At 39.9% G+C, this 24,770-nt stretch overlaps 1 protein-coding gene across 2 annotated transcripts; it reads right to left on the bottom strand.

Moving 5' to 3' along the window:
* anapc4 (anaphase promoting complex subunit 4) lies at positions 1-23,570 on the bottom strand. 2 transcript variants are annotated; one of them, XM_051655934.1, is made up of 29 exons: positions 23,399-23,570; positions 22,677-22,794; positions 22,402-22,507; positions 22,100-22,232; positions 21,936-22,010; positions 21,757-21,783; positions 21,550-21,594; positions 20,706-20,790; positions 20,445-20,552; positions 19,968-20,051; positions 19,736-19,822; positions 19,462-19,526; positions 14,643-14,685; positions 14,442-14,518; positions 14,257-14,357; positions 8,356-8,407; positions 8,201-8,256; positions 8,067-8,113; positions 5,521-5,577; positions 5,373-5,429; positions 5,198-5,291; positions 4,512-4,609; positions 3,842-3,903; positions 3,590-3,628; positions 3,314-3,415; positions 1,874-1,969; positions 1,611-1,778; positions 1,314-1,437; positions 1-400 (listed from the first exon to the last, which is right to left on the bottom strand). In XM_051655934.1, the coding sequence occupies exons 2-29, from the start codon at positions 22,782-22,784 to the stop codon at positions 155-157; spliced, it is 2,442 nt and encodes an 813-aa protein (XP_051511894.1). In that variant the 5' UTR covers positions 22,785-22,794; positions 23,399-23,570; the 3' UTR covers positions 1-154. The 2 variants fall into 2 exon arrangements, with proteins under 2 accessions (XP_051511894.1, XP_051511895.1); XM_051655935.1 differs by lacking the exon at positions 21,757-21,783.
* Positions 23,571-24,770: the final 1,200 nt, after the last annotated feature.

Raw genomic sequence — 24,770 nt, 5'->3', positions numbered from 1 at the left:
TTTATTTATAAATGCGAATGTGAAATGTTCAGTTTCTTTATCACAAAATATTTTTATTTTTAGTACATAAAGTACATGACAAAAACTGGTAATCATGGAGTGATTCTGAGTTTGTAGAAGAGTCCATAGTTCAGGTGCCAGATATGGTGAATGTTCAAAGTGTATCTGACCCTGCAGTGTTGTCCAGAATGCTTCCTGACCCTTGCCCTGTCACCTGAGCATCCTCAGCCCCACCCCCTCCATCTCCTCCTCCTCCCACATCACTCTGATTGATCAATGTATCCTCAAGTCTGTCCTGGTCTGAGCTCATTTCCTGTGACTCATCGGCACGCTCTTCCTCCTCCTCTTCCTCCTCTGCATCCATTTCAAACACACGTACATGCCTCAGATTGGCACTCAGCTGATGAGAGTGGAGAGACAAGACCATTTATTCACTATCATTTACATATAGCATGCTATATGACAGCTGTAGTATCGTTGCTTACTAATATTGTTTATTATATTAAACGTTTTCATGGGTGCACACTGAGTCCTGTTTTTGGCATAACAGGTGTATGTACTGTAGGTGAGCACACAGGAAGAGGAAGTCAGGTGTGGTTTGACCTTGGAAGTACACCAATTTTTGACTGTGACTGAACCTAAATGTGACAGTGATTTCCTTGAACTTGGAGGTCAAATGTGAGTTCTGAACCTTGAGTTTGGACGTCCCTGATCATAAATGTGGATTTAAATGTGAAATATAATTGCTTATGTTGGATTACTTTGAGTCAAGTTTTAAAAAAGCTGTTTTTCCACTTCTCACTTTTTCATCTCATGCTTAAAGGAATAGTTCTCCTAAAAATGAAAATTCTCTCATGATTTACTCGCCCTCAGGACATCCCAGATGTGTGACTTTCTTTCTACTGCTGAACTCAAATGAAGATATTAAGAAGAATATTACAGCTCTGTAGGTCCATACAATGCAAGTGAATGGTGACCAAAACTTTGAAGCTCCAAAAGCACAAAGTCAGCATAAAAGTAATCCATATGACTCCAGTGGTAAAATCAATGTCTTCAAAGTTCTGGCAACCCTTCACTTGCATTGTATGAACATACAGAGCTGAGATATTAGTCTAAAAATCTTTGTGTTCTGCAGAAGAATGTCATACAAATAATACACAGGATGGCCTGAGGATGAGTAAATTATGAGAGAATTTAAATTTTTGAGTGAACTATTCTTTTAAACTGATACATTTTCAATATTAACTTTTTTCAACATGAAGATTCAGGTATTTGGAATTTATCAATGATGAACTGAAGGCTGTCACTCTTACCACACAGGCCACTTTGCGGATCCCATTAACAGCCACAAACTGAGCTTTAATGTTCACCAACTCTCTGCTCTGGTTTCCCCAGGTCAGACCCTGGACAGGGATCCCTTCTGTCTGCTGCTCCAGCCTGACAGATAGAAAAGAACAAATGTCAAGAGAGCTCCTATTCTGGACAACCAATGTTTGCAAGCCACAGACATACAATAAAGGCATGCATTGACATTATTATATTATTTTTTTTGCTAAAGCTAAAGATGTGATTCAAGAGAGAATTGGTGGAAGTCAATAGATGAGCTGCACCTGAGCGTAAGGTCCCAGATGAACTCCTGCTCCCAGCTTAAAACAGAGTTTAGAGGAAGCTGAACGAGGACACGCATCTTATTCTCATCGTCTTCCAGACTTCGCAATATCACGGTCAATGTCTCATCATCATAGAAACGGGCATCAAGGCAACCGTACATGGAGTCACTATAATAACAATTGTACTGCCATCAAATTAATCATGCACACACACAGACAAAAATGCATGGTCAAAGATCAAATAATGGTATAGATGAACTCACATAGAATTTGATGTTGGTGCTTCATCATCTATACTAGATATACTAGAATTGAGAGGAGTGTTGATGTTAAGGGCCACCAGACCATTAGGCATAGACCTAAAGCACACACACACACACACACACACACAATTATCATCTTAACTTAATAAAATATTTTTATTTTTAAAATCAATTAAAGGGATAGTTCACCCAAAAATGAGAACTCTCTCCTCATTTACTCACCCTCATGCCATCTTCTGCAGAGGAATGTTTCAGCTCTGTAGGTCCATACAATACAAGTGAATGGGTGCCAAAATTTTGACGCTCCAAAAAGGAAATGAAGGCAACATAAAAGTAACCCATACGACTCTAATGGTTAAATCAATGTAATCAGAAGTGATATGATCAGCGTGGGTGAAAAACAGATCAATATTTAAGTACTTTTTTGTTAGAAATTCGTCTCCCTGACAAGTTGGGGGCAATATGCATGAAGAATGTGAATCACCAAAAAGACAAGATGAATGTGAAAAAGTGGAAATTGACTAAGCAGGAAGGAGAATTTATAGTAAAAAAAGACTTAAATATTGATCTATGTAAGAAATTACAGTATTCTGCCCTAAAATGAGAGTCCCACTTGACCTGATTTTGTTTGAGAAACCACATTCCCCCAAAAGGACTTAATTATCATAGTAACAGATTCAACTTTGTCACAACTTTGTCTGGGTGATAACACCCTGAGTGACTTTAAATGAGTACAGCATGGGAACAACAGTGGGACACCGAGAACCATCTAAGATAAAGTGATACACGACCCTAGTTATCATTCGGTCGGGTATTTGTCTAAACAATTGGTATCACCACACCATTTGGGTGCTCACTCCTGGAACAACATCAGGGAACCAGACCTTGAGATTGTTATTTAATTGCATGAAGAGCACAGCCTCATTAACATGATGGGCGGCATGTTATTTTACAAACTAGTTAAAAGGTTAGGTTTGAGAAGGTTCAGTCTGACTCTGCTGAATCCAAGGTGCTACATGTAAATTTTCACTGCTACACTGCAATAAAGACTTCAGCATCTTCAACTGAAGACCAAGATGTCCGTTCCTTCCTTTGTGTGTTTTATATATTCTTACATCTGTTTCTCACCCACACCTATCATATCGCTTCAGAAGACATTGATTTAACCACTGGAGTCTTATGGATTACTTTTATGCTGACATGTGATTTTTGGAGCTTCAAAATTTCGGCATCCATTTACATGCATTGTGTGGACCAAAAGTTCTGAAAAATTCTTCTAAAAATCTTCATTTCAATTGAGCAGATGAAAGAAAGTCAAACACATCTGGGATGGCATGTGGGTGAGTAAATGATGAGAGAATTTTCATTTTGGGGTAAATTATTCCTTTAAGAAAAGTTAAAAAGACAAACTCCAAGAATAAAAGGGCAAAGTGAGTATACCTGTTGGGGTCTGTTGCTCTCCTTAGTATATACATTTTAGATGGAGAGATTTCTGGCATGCAGAATACTACATAATGCATACCAGCCTTCTTATCATTCCACCTGCATTGAAAACGTGGTTATAATCCTAACACTGTTTAGAAACATTATCTGTATTCCATGTGTACTTTATAATCATTTTACACTCATAATCAAACCACTGACTGAATTCGCCATTACAAAATAGCCTACTTTGTTTAGAGTTTTATCACAGAGATATATAACTAATCCACTTACAGTGATGGAAGCTCAAACAGCCTTGGTGTATTTTCAGAGCTATCAAAAATATAACATAAAATACAGAAGTCATCATAATGCCAACAGTGAGACATAATACAAACCCTGATTCAGTAAATCAAAATGAGCAGAATTACTATGTTCTTTGCTGTCCTTAGATGACAGTATATTTACTATTCCTTAAATTGGTTTTAGGTTGCTCTGTTTCAGACCAATTCTTGATTTACCATGTGAAACTGAAACATGGATTACCTCTCAGGCACAGTGTACAATTTTAAACACATAGCTTGTTTTACTGAATGCCCAATGACCTCCTGAAACACATAAACACAAAGGCATATGACCAGGAGTCAGACGCATTAGTGCAAGGGTAAAGAGTGGTCAGCAGAAAGGGTAAAGCATTACAGTTAATGTAGGTAATGGTTCTGTTATTTTAAAAGTGATAAATGTGATAGAAAACATCATATTAATAGATGGAGTATGGATGTTTACATCACTGTTATGCAAGGTTGTATATTTTTGAGGGGAAGATAGTGTACTTGTATACTACAGAGAGCAGAGAAGATTTAACCAGAAAGCTCTATGTTGTGGTCTTTTGGATGAAATAGGACCTCGTAATGCAGCATGTGTGTTTTACAACTGTTCCCAATATGGCTGACTACATTTCATACACACACATAAACACTGACTCAGCAAACACAAACTCACCCAACCCATAATAAAAGCCTGAAAAGCTCAAGTTATGCCGCTACAAATTGTAAGGTATCAAAACAGAACATGTCTAAAACTATTACACTGATGTGGTAAAGTTCATGTTTCCAACCACCCTCAGAGTTTCGCTCGCTTGTCAATGCAAGTTTGTTTAAGTGTCTGACGTTAGAGACAGAGAGAGTGTGAAGGTTTGTGTGTGACAGAGACTAACGGCTGGTTTCTGTAAGCACAGATCAATGGAGCCTTCCATCATTCTCTTGACAAAGTGCAGAGACTTCTGTGGGTACGTGGGGAAGAGCAGTGGACTGTCTGCGCAAAAAAAATAAAAATAAAAAAGTAGCAAAAAAGTAATTACATTTTGTCCTATCAAAAAAGGACATACAGTATGGACAGCATAAAGGTAATCCATAAGACTCTAGTGGTTAAATACATGTCTTCTGAAGCGATCCGATTCCTTTTCACTATAAATCTTGACATCTGCTGTCTCCTTGGCAATCACAATGCATGCATCAAGCACTAGGAAGTGTAACTGAGCTTGAAATCATGATCGTGCCTAAAGACTGCACTGTTAAGATTTATAATGAAAAATGAGTTTCATTTGGTCTGTTCTCACCCAAAACCGATTCTATGGCTTCAGAAGACATGGATTTAACCACTGGAGTTGTATGCATTACCTTTATGCTTCATTTATTTGCTTTTTGGAGCTTGAAAGTTTGGACCCCATTGACTTGCATTGTATGGATAAAGTCACATCATATCTCCATCAAAATATCTTCCTTTGTGTTCTGATTTGTGTAAATGATGAGAAGAGTAAAATGTTTGGGTAAATTATTCCTTTAAGTTCATATTAGCACAAATCTTGTGATGTAATAATGGGAGAAGGTGTTGTGAATTTACCTTTCAGGTGAGTGCTCTGCTTAACAAACATCACCCATTGGTTACCCTCCATGTTGGGGGGAGACACCAAGTCTTCATCTTCATCCTTCAAGTACTGCAAATAACCGAACAAGCATGTTCAAGGAAAAACGAGGAAAAGAATTTGCACTACCTGATTTTTTTTTAATGCCCTCACCTGTCCAACGCGCTCAACATTAAAATACTTCCCTTTCCGATCAAACAGCTCCTCGTTCTGGAATGGGGAAAGAAAGTGAGAAGATGGGCTTTACAAGGGCTCCCCAAATGTTTGTTTAATGTAAATGATGAGTCTGCCATTCACTTACAGCACTGAAATGCTCAGACAGAAAGTCAGCCACAAAAGCCAGATCCTTCTGAGTCATCTGAAATATTCAAACCAAACTAACATTATTTACAGCAGAAATATGACTCAATATCGGGAAAATCTCTCTATTATAGGAGAAAAATCTATGGATGCAACAATATAATTTTTTCTCTCCCGATCCAATTCAAATACATGAACTCTTTGTGTCGACCGATCCCGATCCGATACCAGTGTTGTTGTTTAGAATATCTAAACCTCACTGTGTGAAACTAATTGGAGGTCCACTTTTATTTGTAAAGAAACAAAAGCATCCAACTACACATTATTTCATTATAAAATAGAGAGAAAACGATTACATAAAAAATGTATAGCCTATTAAGAAAAACGTTATTTTAAATAGTCTACTGGATAATGCAGCAACAAAATTTACAGTAATTCCAGTGAAAGTCTTCAGTAGAAAAGAAGCCAGTTCTCTTTACACGTTTTTTTAACTTGTATCTGGACTTCTTTTTTCTTCTTTTTTTTGTAATAAGATATTAGCCCATTTTCAATACGTTATTTTTTGGAACTGAAATATGATTATAATTTAATAAATAAATAAATAAATAATAATAATAATAATAATAATAAGCTAGCATCTGCTATGTGTGACACAACAGAGCACCGCACATTTACGGAAGTACGCTGTGCATGCAGACTATTTATTTATTAAACACAGCCTTTTAAGATTCACAAAGCTATGGTATGTCTTCAAGAGACTATAAATAAATTGCATGTCATTTGGACTATTTTAATGGTGCCTTTTTGGTTCTTTTATGCCTTTTTAGAGCTTGGCAGTAAGGACAATGACTAACATACAGTATTATACTATTGACTGCTAGTCATGACAACGGGCCCCACCAGTGCAAAAAAATTTCATAACTTTCAAACATATAAAACCACTGTTAATGTTATGAGTGGAATTAGAAAAACACTTAAAATAAGCACTTTATAGCTCAGACAACTAACATGTCCGAGAACTTTTTCCCCCAACTGTGACGAGGAGGAGGGTGTGGACGGGCCGTGAGGGTGCTTACCTGGTGCTGAGCTGGCCAAACAGCAGGACAGGGATAAAGGGGAGCCGGTGACGCCAGTTCGAGAGAGAGAGAGAGAGAGAAAGAGAGACGCTCGCAGAGTTGTGTGCGTCAGTATTTTATGTTGCGTTTCAGATGAAAGTGTTTAAGTTGTGATTAAAGTTCGTAGAGTGTTAAGCCGGTTCCTGCCTCCTTCTTGCCCATCTTGTGAACCCGTTACACCAACATTCAGATGTTAAGTTAAAATGTACATGAACGTACAAGGGAAAGTGTGTATTTTAGATGCTGTGACAAGTCAGCATTTCTTCAAATTTATAAAGATCTTAATCACCTTTCAACTTTTTTCTGGAATTGCAAATAAATTATTGTCTTAGTTAATATGAGGTTGTGGAAGCAACAAGTATAATACTAACATATTATATATTTATATAAAGCTATACATGATCAGAAAATGTTGTTTAAAATAGTTAGATGAAGAAAGTGTCACACCACACTGATGACAGTGATTCCCTTATAAAAATCGAAACTAGCCGCAAATTTGTCGCTCATTATTTTCACATGCAAATGAGCTTTTGATTTGCCGCAAATGTTTGCCAGAAATTTGCAGTTCTTCGCCAGTAGTGGTGAACCTCCAGCAAACCTTTGGCAACAATGGACAATTTGCCACAAGTTTGCTGCAAAGCTCATTTGCATGTGAAAATTATTAGTGACGAATTTGCGGCAAGTTCGCGGCAAATTCGCCATGAACTCTCATTTTTCATAAGAGTACAGTTTCATGTTAATTACCTACATAACTACGTGTAAATGTTTATTTAAAATAAATAAATAAATGAAAACAGAAAGTTGGCCAGAATATGTACAAATATAAATATAAACAAATATAAATATGTAAAATATAAATATACCTCTTAAAGTGCAGATCTTTGCAGATATTTTGCAGATTAATTGCACATATTTTCACTCTGTGTGAGTTTGTTGCGTCTTTCAGTTATTGCAGTTATTAGTTATAACCTGCAGTTATTTGTCATTTTGTGATTATTCAGAACTCATCTGATACTTAATGTGTGTTTTTGTTAGTCAACATTATTGTGATTTGTATGTGAAATAACGAAGTCCACGCAAGTTACAGAGTACATGTGCGCATTCAGAAATGCACTTCAGTGTGTAAGTAATTTCAAACTAAAGGTCATTATATTCTCTAAACCTTTCAAAGTTTATTTAATTCTCCCTCTATAATGAGGTCAGTGTGGGAATGTAAGAGCCCAGGGTGGTCATCTATGTGCCTTTAGAATGGGCCGGCCCAAATTACCCAGCGGCCCACCGGGAAAACGCCCGGTGCTCCCGATGGCCAGTCCACCCCTAAATGAGGGTGTTTATTTTTTGCATGATTAAACCTCCCACCATCAACATTTTCTTCACCCACAATCCATCACTCTTTCTGTCTGTCAGTTACTGATTCAAGCCACTTTCTCACCTTGTTAAGCTCAGGAGGAACATGATCTTCAGACATTCGAAGCATTGCTGTGAAAAAGCAAAAACTGCTACATTACAAAACACTTGCACCCAATTCATCTGACAGCTAATGCTCATACAAAAGCCACATCTTACCAACATACAGCCAACGGAAAAAAGCTTTGAAGTTCTTCATACTCTTATCAATGACTCTAGAATGAAAACAATGAATTGAGAGAGTTTAATGATGAAATATGCAGACACTCAAATCCTCCAGGAGGACAGTGTGAATATAATAAGATTAAACTTACTGTAAAAGTTCACTGGCCTTCAGGGTAAAAGAGCCCACTGCTACAATAGCATCTATAGAGACACAAAAAGGTAGCTGTCACGGAATACATTTAAGAAGCTGCCCTGTGGTGTAAGTGACATAACACTTTCATCTAAAACATTTAAACAGCATCTTGCTAATTATAATTTTTTGTTTGTGATTAATATTATTTTTTATTATTATTAATTAATATAAAGAAAAACAAAACATACAGTACTGTGCAAAAGTCTTAGGCACATAAGATGCTTCACAAAAACATTTGTCTTAAGATGGTTATTTATATTTTCAGCTTTAATGGGTCAATAGAAAATATAAATGTTAGACTCCCAAACATTTCTTTTGCAAACAGAATAGAATAGAAGAAAAGGGTGTCCTGCAACAGATGGCATGGTCCCCACAGAGCCCCCTACTGAATATTGAGTCAGTCTGGGATTACAAGAAGAGACAGAAGCAACTGAGACAGCCGAAATAGATAGAAGAACTGTGGCAAATTCTCCAAGAAGCTTGGTACATCCTATCTGTCAACAACCAAGAAAAACTGTATCCAGGTGTATCTAAGAGAATTGGTTCTGTTTTGAAGTCAAAGGTGGTCACACCAAATATTGATTTAGCTTTTTTTATGTTTACTGAACTTTGTATGACGTTAATTGATAAATAAGACGTATTTATGGCATTATTTTTGAAGACATCCTCACTATGCAACATTTTTACAGTACTGTATATATACAGAATTAACATTTAACCCCCACTATTACCCCTCCAATCCCCAACCCCACCATGACCCTCAACAACATCCCTGTGGTCACACATGATTATAGACACACACAAAAAATAAAATAAAAAAAAATAATAAACTCACACACATTTAAAACTAAACTTCTCTCTCCACTGCCCCTCCCTGAGAGCCCTCCAAAAATGCCAAATAGCTGCCCCATTTCCCATCAAATGAATCCCAACTCCCTAGCCTTCTACATGACGCTTCCTCGAAAGACGCCACCCTCCCCATCTCTGTGCACCATTCTTGAAATGAGGGTGCTCCAGCCGACTTCCATCCCTTAAAACAATTTGTCTGCCAATTATGACCCCAATTTTTTGTGTGTTTATCTCCTATATTGATGACCACCCCATCTCCTAAAATACAGAGTCTGGGGCAAAATGAAATTTGAGTGCCCAATACATCACACATAAAACTCTGAACCTTCAACCAAAATTCTTGGATCTTAACACACCACCAAAAAAACATGGGTTATGTCTACATCTTCTGTTTGGCATCGTCAGCAGGTGGGTGTGTCTTTCAGACCAAGCCTATACAATCTAGAGGTGGTCCAATAGAATCAATGTAAAATCCTGAATTGCATAAGGTGCACCCTTGCATCTCTAGATGCAGACTTGACATTTTTTCTAATCCTAGACCACACTCCCTCCTCCAATACCAAGTTTAAATCTTTCTCCCTTAATCTCTTGACAGAAGTTAAAGCTCCGTCCCCCAGACTCTGAATTAGCAGGAAGTAATACACTGATTCCTCATGACCTTTTCCAAAAGCAGTAATCACCACTTCCAGAGTGTCTGCTGCTTTAGGGGAGTGTATGCCACTTCCAAAAATAGTACAGTGCAGGTGGCGCAGCTGTAAATACCTAAAGAACTGAGATCTGGGAATCCCAAAATGTTGAACCATATTTTCAAAGGATCTCAACACTCCACTCTCATATAGGTCACCGAGTTTATTAACCTCCCTCTCAATCCACTCTGTCCAGCAGAAAGGGGACTTATTAATACATAATTTGTGGTTCAGTCATATGCTCGAGGCAACATTTAAATAAATGTCCGAATTAAACACTCTGGACACTTTTGTCCATACCGAGTGCAAATGCGAGATAATGAGGTGTAACTTAACCAGGGAGGGGCTCTCTCAGGTGGAAGCGACCAATGAGGCAAATGTCTGAGACTGAATGTATAATAATCAAACAAATTCTTGGGTAGGCTAGCCCACCTTTGTCAATTGGCCTATGCAGTTTACTGAAATGTAATCTGGGATGTTTACCATTCCAAATGAAGGACTTCGCTAAACTATCAAATTGTTTGAAATAAGAGAGGGGGAAATCTACAGGGAGAGACTGTAGCAGGTAGTTGAATTTTGAAATAAAATTCATCTCGAAAACCTTTTAACTAAATCAAACAAATTTGCTGGGAATAAAATGCCCAAATAATGAATGCCCTGTTTGGGCCAATGGAAGGCGCCCAGCTGAAAAGCAGTTACCGGGCAATACGTTGTCAGAGCCAAAGCTTCAGATTTAGAACAACTGACTCTGTATCCTGAGAACTTAGAAAAGTAATTAATAATTCTGTGGAGGCAAGGTGCAGATCTAGTAGGGTCGGAGACGAATAATAAAATATAATCTGCATAAAGCGAATGTTTATGCCCACACCTCCCGCCACACCCCCGGAAAATCATCCTCCTTGTTTATCACAGCTGCTAATGGTTCCAGGGCAAGACAGAACAATAATGAGGAAAGAGGGCAACTCTGCCGGGTGCTCCTATCCAGAGTAAAATAATCTGAAATTAATCAATTTGTTTGTACCGCTGCTATCGGGTGTCTATTAAGTAACTTAATCCATCCAATAAAGTATTCCTGAACCCGTATATTTCCAAAACCATAAATAAATTATCCCATTCTACCATATCAAACGCCTTTCCGGCGTCAATTGAGATGGCAGCGACCGGGGTCTGATCATTCACCACTGACCTCATGATACTGATGAAATGCCTAATGTTATCAGAAGAGCTACGGCCCTGAATAAACCCCACCTGATCAATATGTATAAGAGATGTCATAACTTAATCGGTTAGCCAAATATTTTGACAATATTTTAACCTCTAGCAGGATCAGGGAAATTGAACGGTAACTCTTACACTCACTTGGATCTTTGTCCTTTTTAATAATCAGACTGATCCGGGCTTGTGTCATGGTTGGCGGAAGCTTTCCATTCTTTAATGATTCTGTATAAACTTCTATCAAATGTGGAGCCAGTTCTGTAGCATAAGATCTAAAAAATTCAGAGGCAAAGCCGTCTGGCCCCGAAGCCTTGCCTGTAGACAAGGCCTTAATTACCTCGCCAAGCTCCTCCTAGGTTATCTCAGAATCAAGAAAAATGTTTTGCTCAGTCGTCAGTTTAGGAAGTTCTAATGGTTCCACAAAGTTTCTAATATCCTCATCAGTAGACGAAGATGTGGAACTATAGAGATCAAGATAGAATTCTTTAAAAGTATTATTAATATCAATGGCCGAGGTAAATATTTCACCACCAGCAGAATTCACTGAGGGAATGGTAGAAAACTCTCTCCGTTTTATATATCTAGCCAAAAGCTTCCCTGCTTTGTCCCCCGGCTCCACCAAATAACACAAAATAGTATTATATCTGTATTTCAATCAGGTCAATTCTCTGAGGCCATTAGACGACATTCGGCGCTTCAGCTCTGCTTCAACACTTTTAATATTCCCATCCAATTTCATGAGTTCTTGTGCTTTGGATTTTTTGGTGAATGAGGCATACTGTATGATCCAGCCCCTAAGAACTACCTTAAGTGCCTCCCAAGCCACGCCCACAGAGGACACTGAGGACCAGTTGGTCTCCATATAAACATTGATTTCAGCCTTAAGCATTTGTTAGAATTAAGGATTTTGCAAAAGGGATACAAGTGCCAACTATATGATTTTTTTTTTTTTCTCCATATGTGGCAACACCTCTAAACACACCAGGGCGTGATCTGAGACTAAAATGTTTCCAATTGAGCAATCAACAACAGATGAAATGAGGGACTTGGATATAAATAAATAAATAATAAAAAAATATATAGAGAGTAAATCTAATGGACTGATTAAAAATTTTTTATAGTCCCTACCAGATGGGTTCAAAAGTCTCCAAATATCTGCAAGACAAAGATTTATACACATCTTTTGAAGCATCAATGTTGCTCTAGGGGGCTTGCATACTTTTGCTTCACTATGATCAAGGACTGAGACCATAAAAAGATTAAAGTCTCCTCCCAATATTATATCATAAGGGGTGCCAGCGGCTTGCAACGTCTCTTCAAGATCTATAAAAAAGCCCTGATCATCAATATTAGGTGCATAAATATTCACCAAAATAAGATTTTTTCCCCTGAATTTCTACTAAAACAATAATGACTCTTCCTAATTTATCTTTAATCTGTTTGAGACATTTGAATTGTTGATGCTTATTTATCAGTGTAATGACTCCCCTGCTCTTACTTGAGCCAGCACTAAAGAAAACATGTCCACCCCATATCTTCCTGCGGGGAAAGATGTGTTTCTTGAAGAAACACTATATCATATTTCTTACGCTTAAGAAGAGAAATAACCTTCCTTCTTTTATGGGGTGCCCTAACCCAATCACATTCCACATGGAGAGAGAGACAATCCAATCATATTAACATATGACATTTTGACATATGAGAAAAAATAGATTGTATAAAACAAAATTATAAAGACCACACTCCAACATTACAGCAACAATCAAACCCCGAACTTCCCCCAGAACCAAACAAACAGAAAACAGAAAAACGTTGCATTAACCCCACGCATGACAGCACCAACTGGCGTCCATCCCTCTCAACTCAAACAGTCCGTGTACGCCTACGAGAGCCCCCGTGACAACTTTGCCGTCGGAATGCTCAAATCCGGTGTTTCTATACAAATTTTATGAGACAGAACTACACAACAAAAGATAATCTATAAAATAAACTCCTGCCAATAGGCGGAATAAAAACAAAGAACGTGTAGATTCATCCACATAACTGTCCCGAAGGTGTATTTCTCCACAAAACAAAACTCCAGCCGCTAAGCGGAACCAGCACAAAAAAAAACAAAAAAGCCACTCATTTTCCTTGGACAGTCAAATTAATGTTCAGTGAGCCGGCCCATTTGACTGCTACATGAGTGCAACAAATCTTTATCGGATGATCTCAGAAATTTGGCCAGAATTGATTGGGAATGTCTCCCTCAGCAGATCGCCAAGCTGGAACTCTGTGAGCTCGCTCGATTCCCAGCTTATGGCCTGTTATGTTGAGCAGACTCGGAAAGAGCCCGTCCAGGAATTTCACCATATCCTGACCTTCTTTGGCTTCAGGAATTCCAACAATACGGACGTTATTCCGCCGACTATGATTCTCCATATCCTCCAGCTTCTCCCAGACGCGCTCCAAATCCGCCTTGGTCGCTAGCGGATTAGCAGATAATTCCCTCTCGAATGACTCCAGATAATCTATCCGTTTCTCAACATCCCCCACTCATGTAACCACCTCAGTGAATTTCATCTCCATGGCAGTGATCGATCGACATATTACAGCAAGATCCTCCAAGTCAGCAACAACCTTCATCAGCACTGCCGACATATTCAACAATTCTCGCCGAATTTCCTTCACTTCTCCGGCCAAATCGGCTCCCTGGTCCACGGCCTTGTCAAGGGTGTCAGCTTGAGCACGTAAGTGTCTTTTAATGTCTCCAGAGCCCAAGGACTTTGAATTCTTTGACATATTATCTTCCTAGAACAGTTATGGAACAAGGTGTATCGAATCTCACCGGTTTATGACATTAATAATGTCAAAACTAGCAAAGTGCGCAGAGCTCGCCGTTCACACGTCCGACCCTCGCACGGTGTCACGTGACTCCTGCTAATTCAAATTTTTTGCTTTCGTTTTGCTTTTTTAATTACAGAAAGGCATAACTATATCATTTTATAACTGGATTTTAATTGATGAAGTATTATCATCTCAATTGTCCTGCAAGGCAAGGCATAAATAAATGTCTCAGATTAATCTGAGGTCAGGAGTGATAAAAGAGCAAATAAATAGTCTTTTACCCTCGATGGCTGCAGGATCCAGGCCGAGAGGTTGAAACTTCTGCTTCCAGAGTGCCATTCCTTTGACCTCACTCAGATGATACAGCAGAGCCTCTGAGCCACTATATGCACAGCAAGACACTCAATGTACATGCATTGATGTCCTTTATCTAATGTTGGTTAAAGGGCTATTGAATCATTCATACCTCTGCAAGTGACTGATAACAAGTTTCTGGATACTGGAGTACGAAGAATCAATGGACTGGCCCAACATCTTCAAACCCTTAGCGGTTAAATGAATAATAATAACACTTTAATAACAAAAGCAATTAGTCATAATTGTGTGACTAATGACAAAAACTACTGCAACTAATACATTGATCAATTCTAATTCCAGATAGACCTACCTTGACTGTGAGTTGATTCATGAGAAGAGCCTGAAGTTCAGGGCTGAAAGAAAAATATGGAATTATCCATTCAATTAATTCAGAACTTTTAAACACTTATTAAACCTTCTTACTGTAAGTTAAAGACTCTTTAACTGTTATCTGTTGGGGCAGATTCCTGCACTTTGTTTTTCTTTCCGACCTTTATGAAACAATGACTGATCTCAACCAATCAGTGAGGGTTAGGTAATTGTGTTGTGTTCTATGTAATACTGTGAGGATTCGTTTTAGCTTCTGCTCTCCCTTCAAAGTGAAGTTCAAAAGACTCAAACAACAAGACTTTAAGACATTTCCAGCTTAATGGAATAGTTCAGTGTGGAGATGGGGGTGTGGTCGATCGACGTTCTGTGGAGAGCGAGGCCGGGAGAGGAAGAGCGGTAAGGATTGACACCTGTGGGAAATTATATCTAACAGCTGTTTTGTGTTGCAGTGAGAGCTGGAGAGGGATATAAGGGCAGTCCAGACCACCGAAGGGGAGGGAGAGTGACGCAAGCAGCTGTGTTCATGTGTGTGTGTTCAATGTTATGCTGAAAAGCAGATCTTTGTGTGTGTAACGCTGAAAAGTGTGACCAATAAAAGACTTACGTGGACTATTCACCTGGCCCCCGCTTCCTCCTTCATAAAAAAGAGAACTTTCACATTGGTGCCGAAAGCCGGGATTAGGAGGAAGAAATGCCATCATGGAGTCTTTGCCGCTGGCCGAAGTGATTAAGACCCTCGCCAGCATCCACCAAGCCCAACATCAGACTCTGCTTGAGCTGCGTGTGGAACAAGAGCAGCGGTTCCAGGTGCTCTTCCAGGCTCAAGCGGAGGACCGACAGGTGCTACAGAGCCTGATACACCAGGAGGGATCTTCAGCCTGACCCCGGACCAACCTATGGCCGTGCCTCAAGTCATGCTTGCTAAGATGGGACCTCAGGACGACCCGGAGGCTTTCATTGAGCTCCTCGAGCGGACAGTGGGAGCATGGAAGTGGCCGAGCACCAAGTGGGCGGTCCGCCTACTACCGTTGTTGTCCAGGGAAGTCCAAATCGCGGCCCAACAACTTCCTGCGTCCAACCCCCTGGTGTACGAAGACTTGAAGAAAGCCATCCTGAAATGGGTCGGCTGCAGCCCAGTGCAACATCGCCAACACTTCCGCTCACTGATGCTTGGTGAACACGGCCGCCCGTTCGCATTCGCCCAAAAGCTCTGTGACCCCTGCTGAAGGCTGAAGAAAGCGACACCAAGGAGATGCTTGATCTGGTGTTACTGGAACAGTTCATCGCCTGGCTACCGAAAGGAACGTCGGAGTGGGTCCAGTGCCACCGTCCGTCATCGCTGGATGAGGCAGTCCAGCTGGCTGAGGACCATATGACATTAAGTCTACATCAGCTCCACGTCCACATACAGAGCTTGGTACAACAGGAGGGGTCTTCAGCCGCGACCCCGGACCCACCTATGGCCACGCCTCAAGTCACGTTCGCTAAAATGGAACCTCAGGACGACCCAGAGGATTTCATCGAGCTTCTCGAGCGGACGGCGGGAGCATGGAAGTGGCCAAGCACCAAGTGGGCGGCCCGCCTACTGCTGTTGTTGTCCAGGTAAGTCCAACTCATGGCCCAACAACTTCCTGCGTCCAACCCCCTGGTGTACGAAGACTTGAAGAAAGCCATCCTGCAATGGGTCGGCTGCAGCCCAGTGCAACATTGCCAACACTTCCGCTTGGTGACACTTGGTGAGCACGGCCGCCCATTCGCATTCGCCCAAAAGCTCTGTGACACCTGCCGAAGGCTGAAGAATGTGACGCCAAGGAGATGCTCGATCTGGTGGTACTTGAACAGTACATCGCCCGGCTATCAAAAGGAATGTCAGAGTGGGTCCAGTGCCACCAACCAGCGTCGCTAGATGAGGCAGTCCAGCTGGCTGAGGACCATATGACATCTATGTCTACGTCAGCTCCACGTCAGGAGGACACAAGGTAGGGGGAAGTCTCAGCTTCCCCAGCCCTTAGAGGATTCCCTGTAGGGGATTTCACTCTGGAGCAGACGTGAAATGAATCCCTTAGGCACGCCTTCGACCAGGTGTAAGTGATTGATGGTCAACGCCTCCAGCCGGGCATTGCACTCTCATACCCTTATTTTTCGATGATCAAAAATCGGTTGTAACGAGTGACGCAGGACACTCAGACAAAAGAGGATACAACCCAACTGTTAGTGCCGAAGAGCTGTCGGGAAATGATATTCCAGACGGCACATTATAATCTGATGGCGGGTCACTTAGGGCAGGAAAAAACACTGAACCGTCTGATGGCCCAATTCTATTGGCCGGGCATTCGCGGGATATTCGCAGGTGGTGTGCGGAATGCCGTGAATGTCAGCAAGTGAATCCGCTGGCCACACCAAAAGCGCCATTGCGCCCCCTTCCATTGATCAAGGTCCCCTTCAAAAGAATTGGTATGGACCTTGTCGGGCCATTAAAACGGACGGCACGTGGGCATCGCTTTGTGTTGGTTCTGGTGGACTACGCAAGTGTTGCGGAGGCACTCTTCAGAATTATCTCCCGAGTGGGGATTCTAAAAGAAATCATCACTGATCAGGGCACTATGTTCATGTCACGCACACTACGCAAACTGTACGTATTATTGGGGATTAAATTGATTCGTACCAGCGTTTTCCACCCCCAACTGGATGGCTAGGTGGAGCAATTTAATCAAACCCTACAGAACATGATTTGGAAGTTCGTGCATGATGACACTCGGAATTGGGACAAATGGCTCGAGCCCCTATTATTTGCAGTTCAAGAGGTCCTGCAAGCCTCCACAGGGTTTTCCCCATTTTAATTACTGTATGGGCACCAGCGTGCTCACCGTTTTACAGGAAAATTGGGAGGAGGGACCTTCAAACAGTAAAAATGAAATTCAATACGTTCTTGACTTGAGAGCAAAACTCCACACACTGGGGCAACTAACACAGGAGAATTTACTCAATGCTCAGGAACATCAAACCCTGCTGTATAATGGGGCACTTGGCTACGGGAATTTACACCAGGAGATAAAGTCCTTGTATTGCTCCCTACATCGAGCTCTAAATTACTCACCAAGTGGCAAGGGCCCTTTGAGGTCATACGGCGAGTTGGGGAAATAGATTATGGCCGGATGGCTTTGAAGCTCCAGAAACCACACAAAGGCAACATAAAAGTAATCCAGTGGTGAATCTAAATTCTAAGAATGCAGAGAATGGACTTGCATTCTAATGAAGACCAGTCTTGCCAAGCTACCTTGGAAGAATGAACTCGGAAGGACAGGAGGATGCAGAAAGCATCTATTGCGAGCTTTGAGATGTGCTGCGATCTTCCTGTTGTGCAATTAACCGTCACAGCACATTTGAATCCAGTGAGAGAACTACTTGCATTATCACACCAATGACAGCATTAATATTTACCAGGACTAGTGACATGTTAAAAGAGTAAAGTCTGTAAACTCTTGTTTTCTCAATGAGTTTATTACTATATTAAAATGATGCCCAAAAAACAACAAATGTTGACGGAGTATAACGACTCTCACGAGGCGTCAGACTTTTGCAGACTTACAGTGGGAGACACTTGAGGAAAAAGCAAAACAAAATGATAAATGTCCTTCATCTGCCACCATAGTACCAAATTCTTGCCCACATCAAGTCACCATCCCATGCATCCTAGAAATCAAGAACACATCCGTGTAATTTCCTGCGTCCTCTGTACTTGCGTTCTTGCTGATTGGAATTGAACTTCGAAAGTGGATGACATAGAACGATTCAACGTGAACATAAGAACACAAAAAAACGCACATTGAGGAGCAGCTCATGTCTTCTGAAGCAATACAATCGGTTTTAGGTGAAAACAGACCAAAATATCACTCCTTTTTCACTCTAAATCTTGACAGCACCTTGGCGATCATGATTTCAAGCTTGAATACTCTTCCTAGCGCCATCTGGCATTCTGTGCATACGTCAAGCACTAGGAAGTGTAATCGAGCTTGAAATCATGAACGTGCCTAGAGACTGCAATGGCAAGATGTACAGTGAAAAATGGGTTACATTTTGGTCTGTTCTCACCCAAAACTGACTGGATCACTTCAGAAGACATTGATTAAACCACTGGAGTCGTATGAATTACTTTTATGCCGCCTTTATGTGATTTTTGAAGCTTCAAAGTTTTGGTCACCATTTACTTGCATTGCATGGACCAACAGAGCTGAGATATTCTTCTAAACATCTTCATTTGTTTTCTGCAGAAGAAAGAAATTCATACACATCTGAGATGGCATGAGGGTGAGTAAATGATGAGAGAATTTTCATTTTTGGGTGAACTAATCCTTTAATGACTCAGATGGGTCAAAAATTAGCTAATCAGAGCTGGGAATGAGTCCGTGTTTTTTCCACTTTTTATCAGCTACCAAACTACAACAATCAGTTGAAAAAAACATTTAAAGGGTCAAGCTTAAGGTCATATGGTGCCCCTCACTGGACATTTAGAGCAAACACAAACATGAGAAGATTTAATCTTGGTTGCTTTAAAACAATGTAAGAACTGAGATACATTAAAAAATTTGTGTAATTATACAAGCTTTGCTCAAGAAAAATTAGAGGCAGTTATGAAGAATGATGATTCTCTAATGCTTATCATCACTACTACCATAGTGATCGGACAGGAAGCACATGTGCTTTTCAAAAAGAAGAAATCCATGCATCTATAAAGAAGTTTTAGAGATGAAGTATGTTGCTAGTGTTCCCATAAAGGATTTTTAAGATGAATTGTGTACCTTGCATGACCCCACAGCAGTAGCTCCAGAAACTCATCCTGAACCTGAGTGCTCGTGTTCTTCTCCTGCAAAAAATATATCACACAATTCAGCCAGAGAAATTGTAGTTAAAGAACAAAAACAGCCCATTACAATAGCTTCCATGGATAACAGGACACAAGTTTGTTTACATGCATTTTCTAAGTGAGGCTTTTAAAGGCCTTATTGAATGACGCCTTGTTGAATGTTTTATGTGTGCTTGCTTGTGATTGGCTATAGTGTGGTGACCTCTTACCTGGACAAACTTAGTGAGGCGGAGGTCCATCTGCATAAGAATCTCCTCCCATGCTTCACACATACAGGTGAGTGAGAGACGCAGGTACTAAAAGAAAGAGAAAAAGTAACTAGAAAATACCCTCTAAGAAAATAGATAGAGGGAAATGCTTGTTCTGTGCATCTACTGACTGTGACAGGCCAACTGCAGAACTCAGGAGCTTCTAATAAAAGGCTGTCAATGAAGACCTCACCTGTAGCAATGTTGAAATGTGTGTAAACTTGCGTGCCATCTTGGTCAACTCAGGCAAACATGAAGAAAGCAGCCCAGTGTCCAGCTGCAACAGACAATCCACTGATTTTACACTGGTACATACCACTCATTGCAGAGATGCCACATGTAGTCTGAGAGTCTTAACTGCCTCCCAGCAGTGTCTCAACCTGTTTGCACTTTGTTTACATGCAATCTGTCTGACTTAAATAGGACTCATTGAAAAATTGGATATATTTAGAACGAGGGTATTTTCTGCAGTCAGTTTCATGGTTTCTACACGTTTGGATGGACCCTTTACATACAGTAAGCAGCCTCTGTACACATTAATGGATCAATCGATCCAGAGATGAGATATGGTTTTGGAGTACTAGAGAGAGCACAATGCTGATAATGACAATGCTTGCTTGGATAAAAATGATATGATTTGAATTTGAGGTTTCCATGCCAACAGCTTTACCTGTATGTAATGAATCTCAGGATTGTCTTCTGTGGATCTAATCTCTGTAATAACTGAGAGGGACTTGAGGTCACTGGAAAGTCCGAGACTACGGCAGGTCCCTGAGATCTGAGAGAGACATAAAATATATAAAAGTATTTAAAAAAAATGAAGATATACAAAATAAATCATTTTAAATAATTGTTAAATCATTTATATGCAGAGAGGGAGAGTGTGTATGTAAAGTCGAGATAAAGAGTATGTTTGCAGATCACATCTTACCCCACTCAGCGTGGCAATCTTATATAGGCCATACGCATACAGCTCTACAAACCCAGAGGGCCCACCCACCACAAGAATATTGAGCCTGCAATGCATATGTCACACATCAATCAAAATACATCACCAGGAAAGTCTCAGGATTAAAGAAAGTTCAATTTTTTTTTAATTCTCATCATTTGCTCACCCTCATGCCATCCCAGATGTATATGATTTTCTTTCTTCTGCAGAACACAAATTAAGATTTTTAGAAGAATACTTCAGCTCTGTAGGTCCATACAATCCAAGTTAATGATGGCCAGAACTTTGATGCCCAAAAAAGCACATAAAGTCAGCATAAAAGTAGTCCATAAGACTCCAGTGGTTTAGTCCATGTCTTCAGAAGTGATATGATAGGTGTGGGTGAGAAACAGATCCTTTTTTACTATAAATCTCCACCTTTGACCAGCCCCGACCAGTAGGTGGCAAAATGCACGAAGAATGCGAATCGCAGATAGAAAAAAAAAAGTATGTGGAAGTGAAAGTGGAGATTTATGGTAAAAAAGGACTTAAAGATTGATCTGTTTCTCACCCACACCTATAATATCGCTTCTGAAAATATGGATTACTTTTATGCTGTCTTTGTGCTTTTTTGGAGCTTCAAAGTTCTGATCACTATTCACTTGCATTGTATGGACCTACAGAGCTGAAATATCCTTCTAAAAATCTTTGTTTGTGTTCTGCAGAAGAAAGTAAGTCATACACATCTGGGATGGCATGAGGATGAGTAAATGATGAGAGAATTTTCATTTTTGGGTGAACCAAATCCATCCTTGAACCAATCAAAGTCGAGAATTAGAGCACTGACCTCACATCCCCCAAAAGGTTTGTGACTCCATCTGATTTCTCTTCACTGCAAGAGAGAGCACAACACATGAGGAAAAACCAGAGCATTCACAGCCATGCAGCCAATGACACACACACACAGTCACACACATGCAGACTGTATAGGTAAAGAGTATGAAAACAAAAAAGTCAAATAATCCACGATTAAGCACATAAAATGTATTCTTACCTAAATATCTTTGATGTGGTGCTGTAGCTGAACGCAAAAGGAAAAATGGGAACCCATAAAAACAATTGGAAAATGTGAAAAGCTTGACAAGAAAATAGGCACGGAAAAAGAAATGGGCCAAGCATTTTTCTAAGGCATATAAATCAGAGCCATTTCCCATGCATGTACCAGAGTCTCACTTTTTGGGAAGAGTTGGTAACTTTGGAAGGAAACGGCTAGACTCATCCTCTGACTCGCTGAATGAGGACAACGTACTAGAGAAAAAAATAAACAGGATCAAACGAAGTCACTGACAGAGAAGCAACACAGATCCTCTCTATATAAAATTCTAAAGCACACACACCTACTGTCGTCTTGCACCTCCATCCAGTGCATGCAGGACACAGGGTATTTCACTGGGAACAAGTGGAGGATCTCTGCCTTTTCTGCATCACACAGCACCACCTGTTTCGTGTCTCCCACACTGAATGCAAGGACTGTTGACAACAATCCAATGTTAAAAATTACAAAACATTACAATTCTATACTGTCAAGTTGTAATGCATAATGTATACACGTAAATCAAAGAAAGAACATTGTGTTCGGGGCATGGAGAGCATTTACACATTATGCTTTATATAGCAGTCAACTATTAATTCAATGTACTTTTCCCATCAGGTCTCCAGGCCAGTGACGTGATCTCTTTTCCTGTGTTCTCATTGGGTGGTAAACTCCAGACACGCTGGAAGTTTGCAAGGCGATGCAGGAGAAGCTGTAATGAAAGATTAGTCTAATGACTCCCCTTCACATCACTACAGGTGTATGTTTGCAAGGACCTGTTACATGATTTTACATAATGATGTGTTTTAAATATAGAGAAGACCCAATACATCAATATGAGAAATAGGCACCATGTAAAGATAATTAAGTAAGATCCTAACCTCTCCTGCAGTGTTAGCCAGGGCAATCAGATCTCTCTTCGGAGACCAGGCCATGTACAGAATAGGATTTGGGAGCTGTTTCTCCCCAACCTGGCGAAAAGCAGGCATTCCTAAAACCCTACGGAAGGGAAAAGGCAGATTAATACAGATTAAATGCTAATCAACTCATATCAGAGACTTACAATTCAATGATCAGTCCAGCATCACAGACTGCTGTCATCTGCTTGACATAAGTGACAGCTAAGTTATATAATAAACCTATAGTTAAGCGAAACCTTTAATGCTATCACTTTAAAGTTGCATTTGATAACATTAGTTAACTATATCAGTTAGCTTGAGCCAACTGAATCTGGGTGAATGTTTATTTAAACATGTATTAGTACATTAGATAACACATTATGAACTAACAATGAACAATTTATAACATTCCATTTATAAATTAACATTGATTAAGATTAGTATATGTTGTAAAAAAAAAAAAAAAAATACTGTTCAATGTTAGTTCATAATTCATAATGCATTTGCTAATGTTAACGAATAGAAGCTTATTGTAAAGTGTTTCCCTTTTAATGTACTACAGCCGTTTACAAAACCGAATTAGAGAATTGTATAAAAAAGACACACAATAAATGTTACAACAGCATGTTTAACTAGTGTAAATGAGTAATTGTAAGCATAATATAAGCCTGTTTAAACCGATTTAAAGGGTTTTGTGCACTTACTAGACAGATAACAATTGACGATCAACTACAATCCAGTTCTTCTTCTTAATTCGTTTCTAGCGTATAAAGAAACTGATTTATAACATTTCTAGATTCACATTTGTTTTCTAAACAGATGCATGTTCATGAAGCTCATGATACAGCATGACAGTCTGACCAATATGAAAACACTCTGACCCGCCAGTGAAACGATGACTACGGAAACTCTCATGAGCCAAAACACTTCGCAAAACGCGAAACGTTTTTTGTACATCAGCCGGTAAAACTAACAGCGGCCCCAAAAGGTATTTTTGAGAGGCATTTACTGTTCGAAATAACGACAGAAACCAAAAACTAACTTTACTGCGCTAAAAAAAATATTTGGACACTCTCTAGTCGTCGAACGTAAGTGGGACACATCCATAGCAGGTACTGAGATGAACTACCTGGGTCACTATCTAAATATGGTGACAAACATGTCCCTTTTTCAGTCATAAAAAAGATTTCAAATAGTCAAGAAACCCCATTTAATGGGGTGTTGGTAGCTCAGCGAGTACTGACACTGACTACGACCCCTGGAGTCACGAGTTCGAATCTGAGTGACTCCAGTCAGGTCTCCTAAGCAACCTAAATTGGCCCTGTTGCTAGGGAGGGTAGAGTCACATGGGGTAACCTCCTCGTGATTGCGATTAGGGGTTCTCACTCTCATTGTGTGGATCGCCGAGAGTAGCATGAGCCTACACATGCTGGGAGTCTCCACGGTGTCATGCACAACAAGCAACGTGATAAGATGCGCAGATTGACGGTCTCAGAAGCGGAGGCAACTGAGACTTGTCCTCCACCACCCAGATTGAGGTGAGTAACCATGCGCACCTAGTAAGTAGTGGGAACTGGGCATTCCAAATTTGGAGAAAAGGGGATAATAAAAAAAAGAAACCCCATTTAAAAGGTGTCTTAATATAACCTAACACTTTATTAAATAATATGAAATGGTTTGACTCCAAATTGTTTCACTCATTTTTAGGAAATGCAGTTGAAGTTGTCAATTGCTTAAAATAAGACTTGTCCCATTTTTCTGGTACTCCACTTCTATAACATTTACAGTTATTTATGTGCTTAGTTTTTTTTATTTTTTTTACTAATTTTGTTTTCTCAGTTCAAGCATTGGTACAAGACCAAAGAAGTGTGCATAAAGCAAATAAATAAATAAGTAATAATTTAAATAATTAAAAAATAATGTTTGTCCATTGATTTAATTTCATTGGTGTTATCTATACTTAAAACTTAAATTTTTGAAAATACAAAACGTTGCGGAAAATAAATTTTGGAGTTTAGAGAAGAAGAGACTGCTCAAATGTGCATATAGTGATTTTGCCACCATGTTGAAAAAGTT

Source organism: Myxocyprinus asiaticus, chromosome 25, assembly GCF_019703515.2.
Source record: "Myxocyprinus asiaticus isolate MX2 ecotype Aquarium Trade chromosome 25, UBuf_Myxa_2, whole genome shotgun sequence".
In the NCBI taxonomy this organism is placed as follows: domain Eukaryota; kingdom Metazoa; phylum Chordata; class Actinopteri; order Cypriniformes; family Catostomidae; genus Myxocyprinus; species Myxocyprinus asiaticus.
Note: the sequence above shows the minus strand (reverse complement) of the source record. Positions and strands in the feature narration are given on the sequence as shown.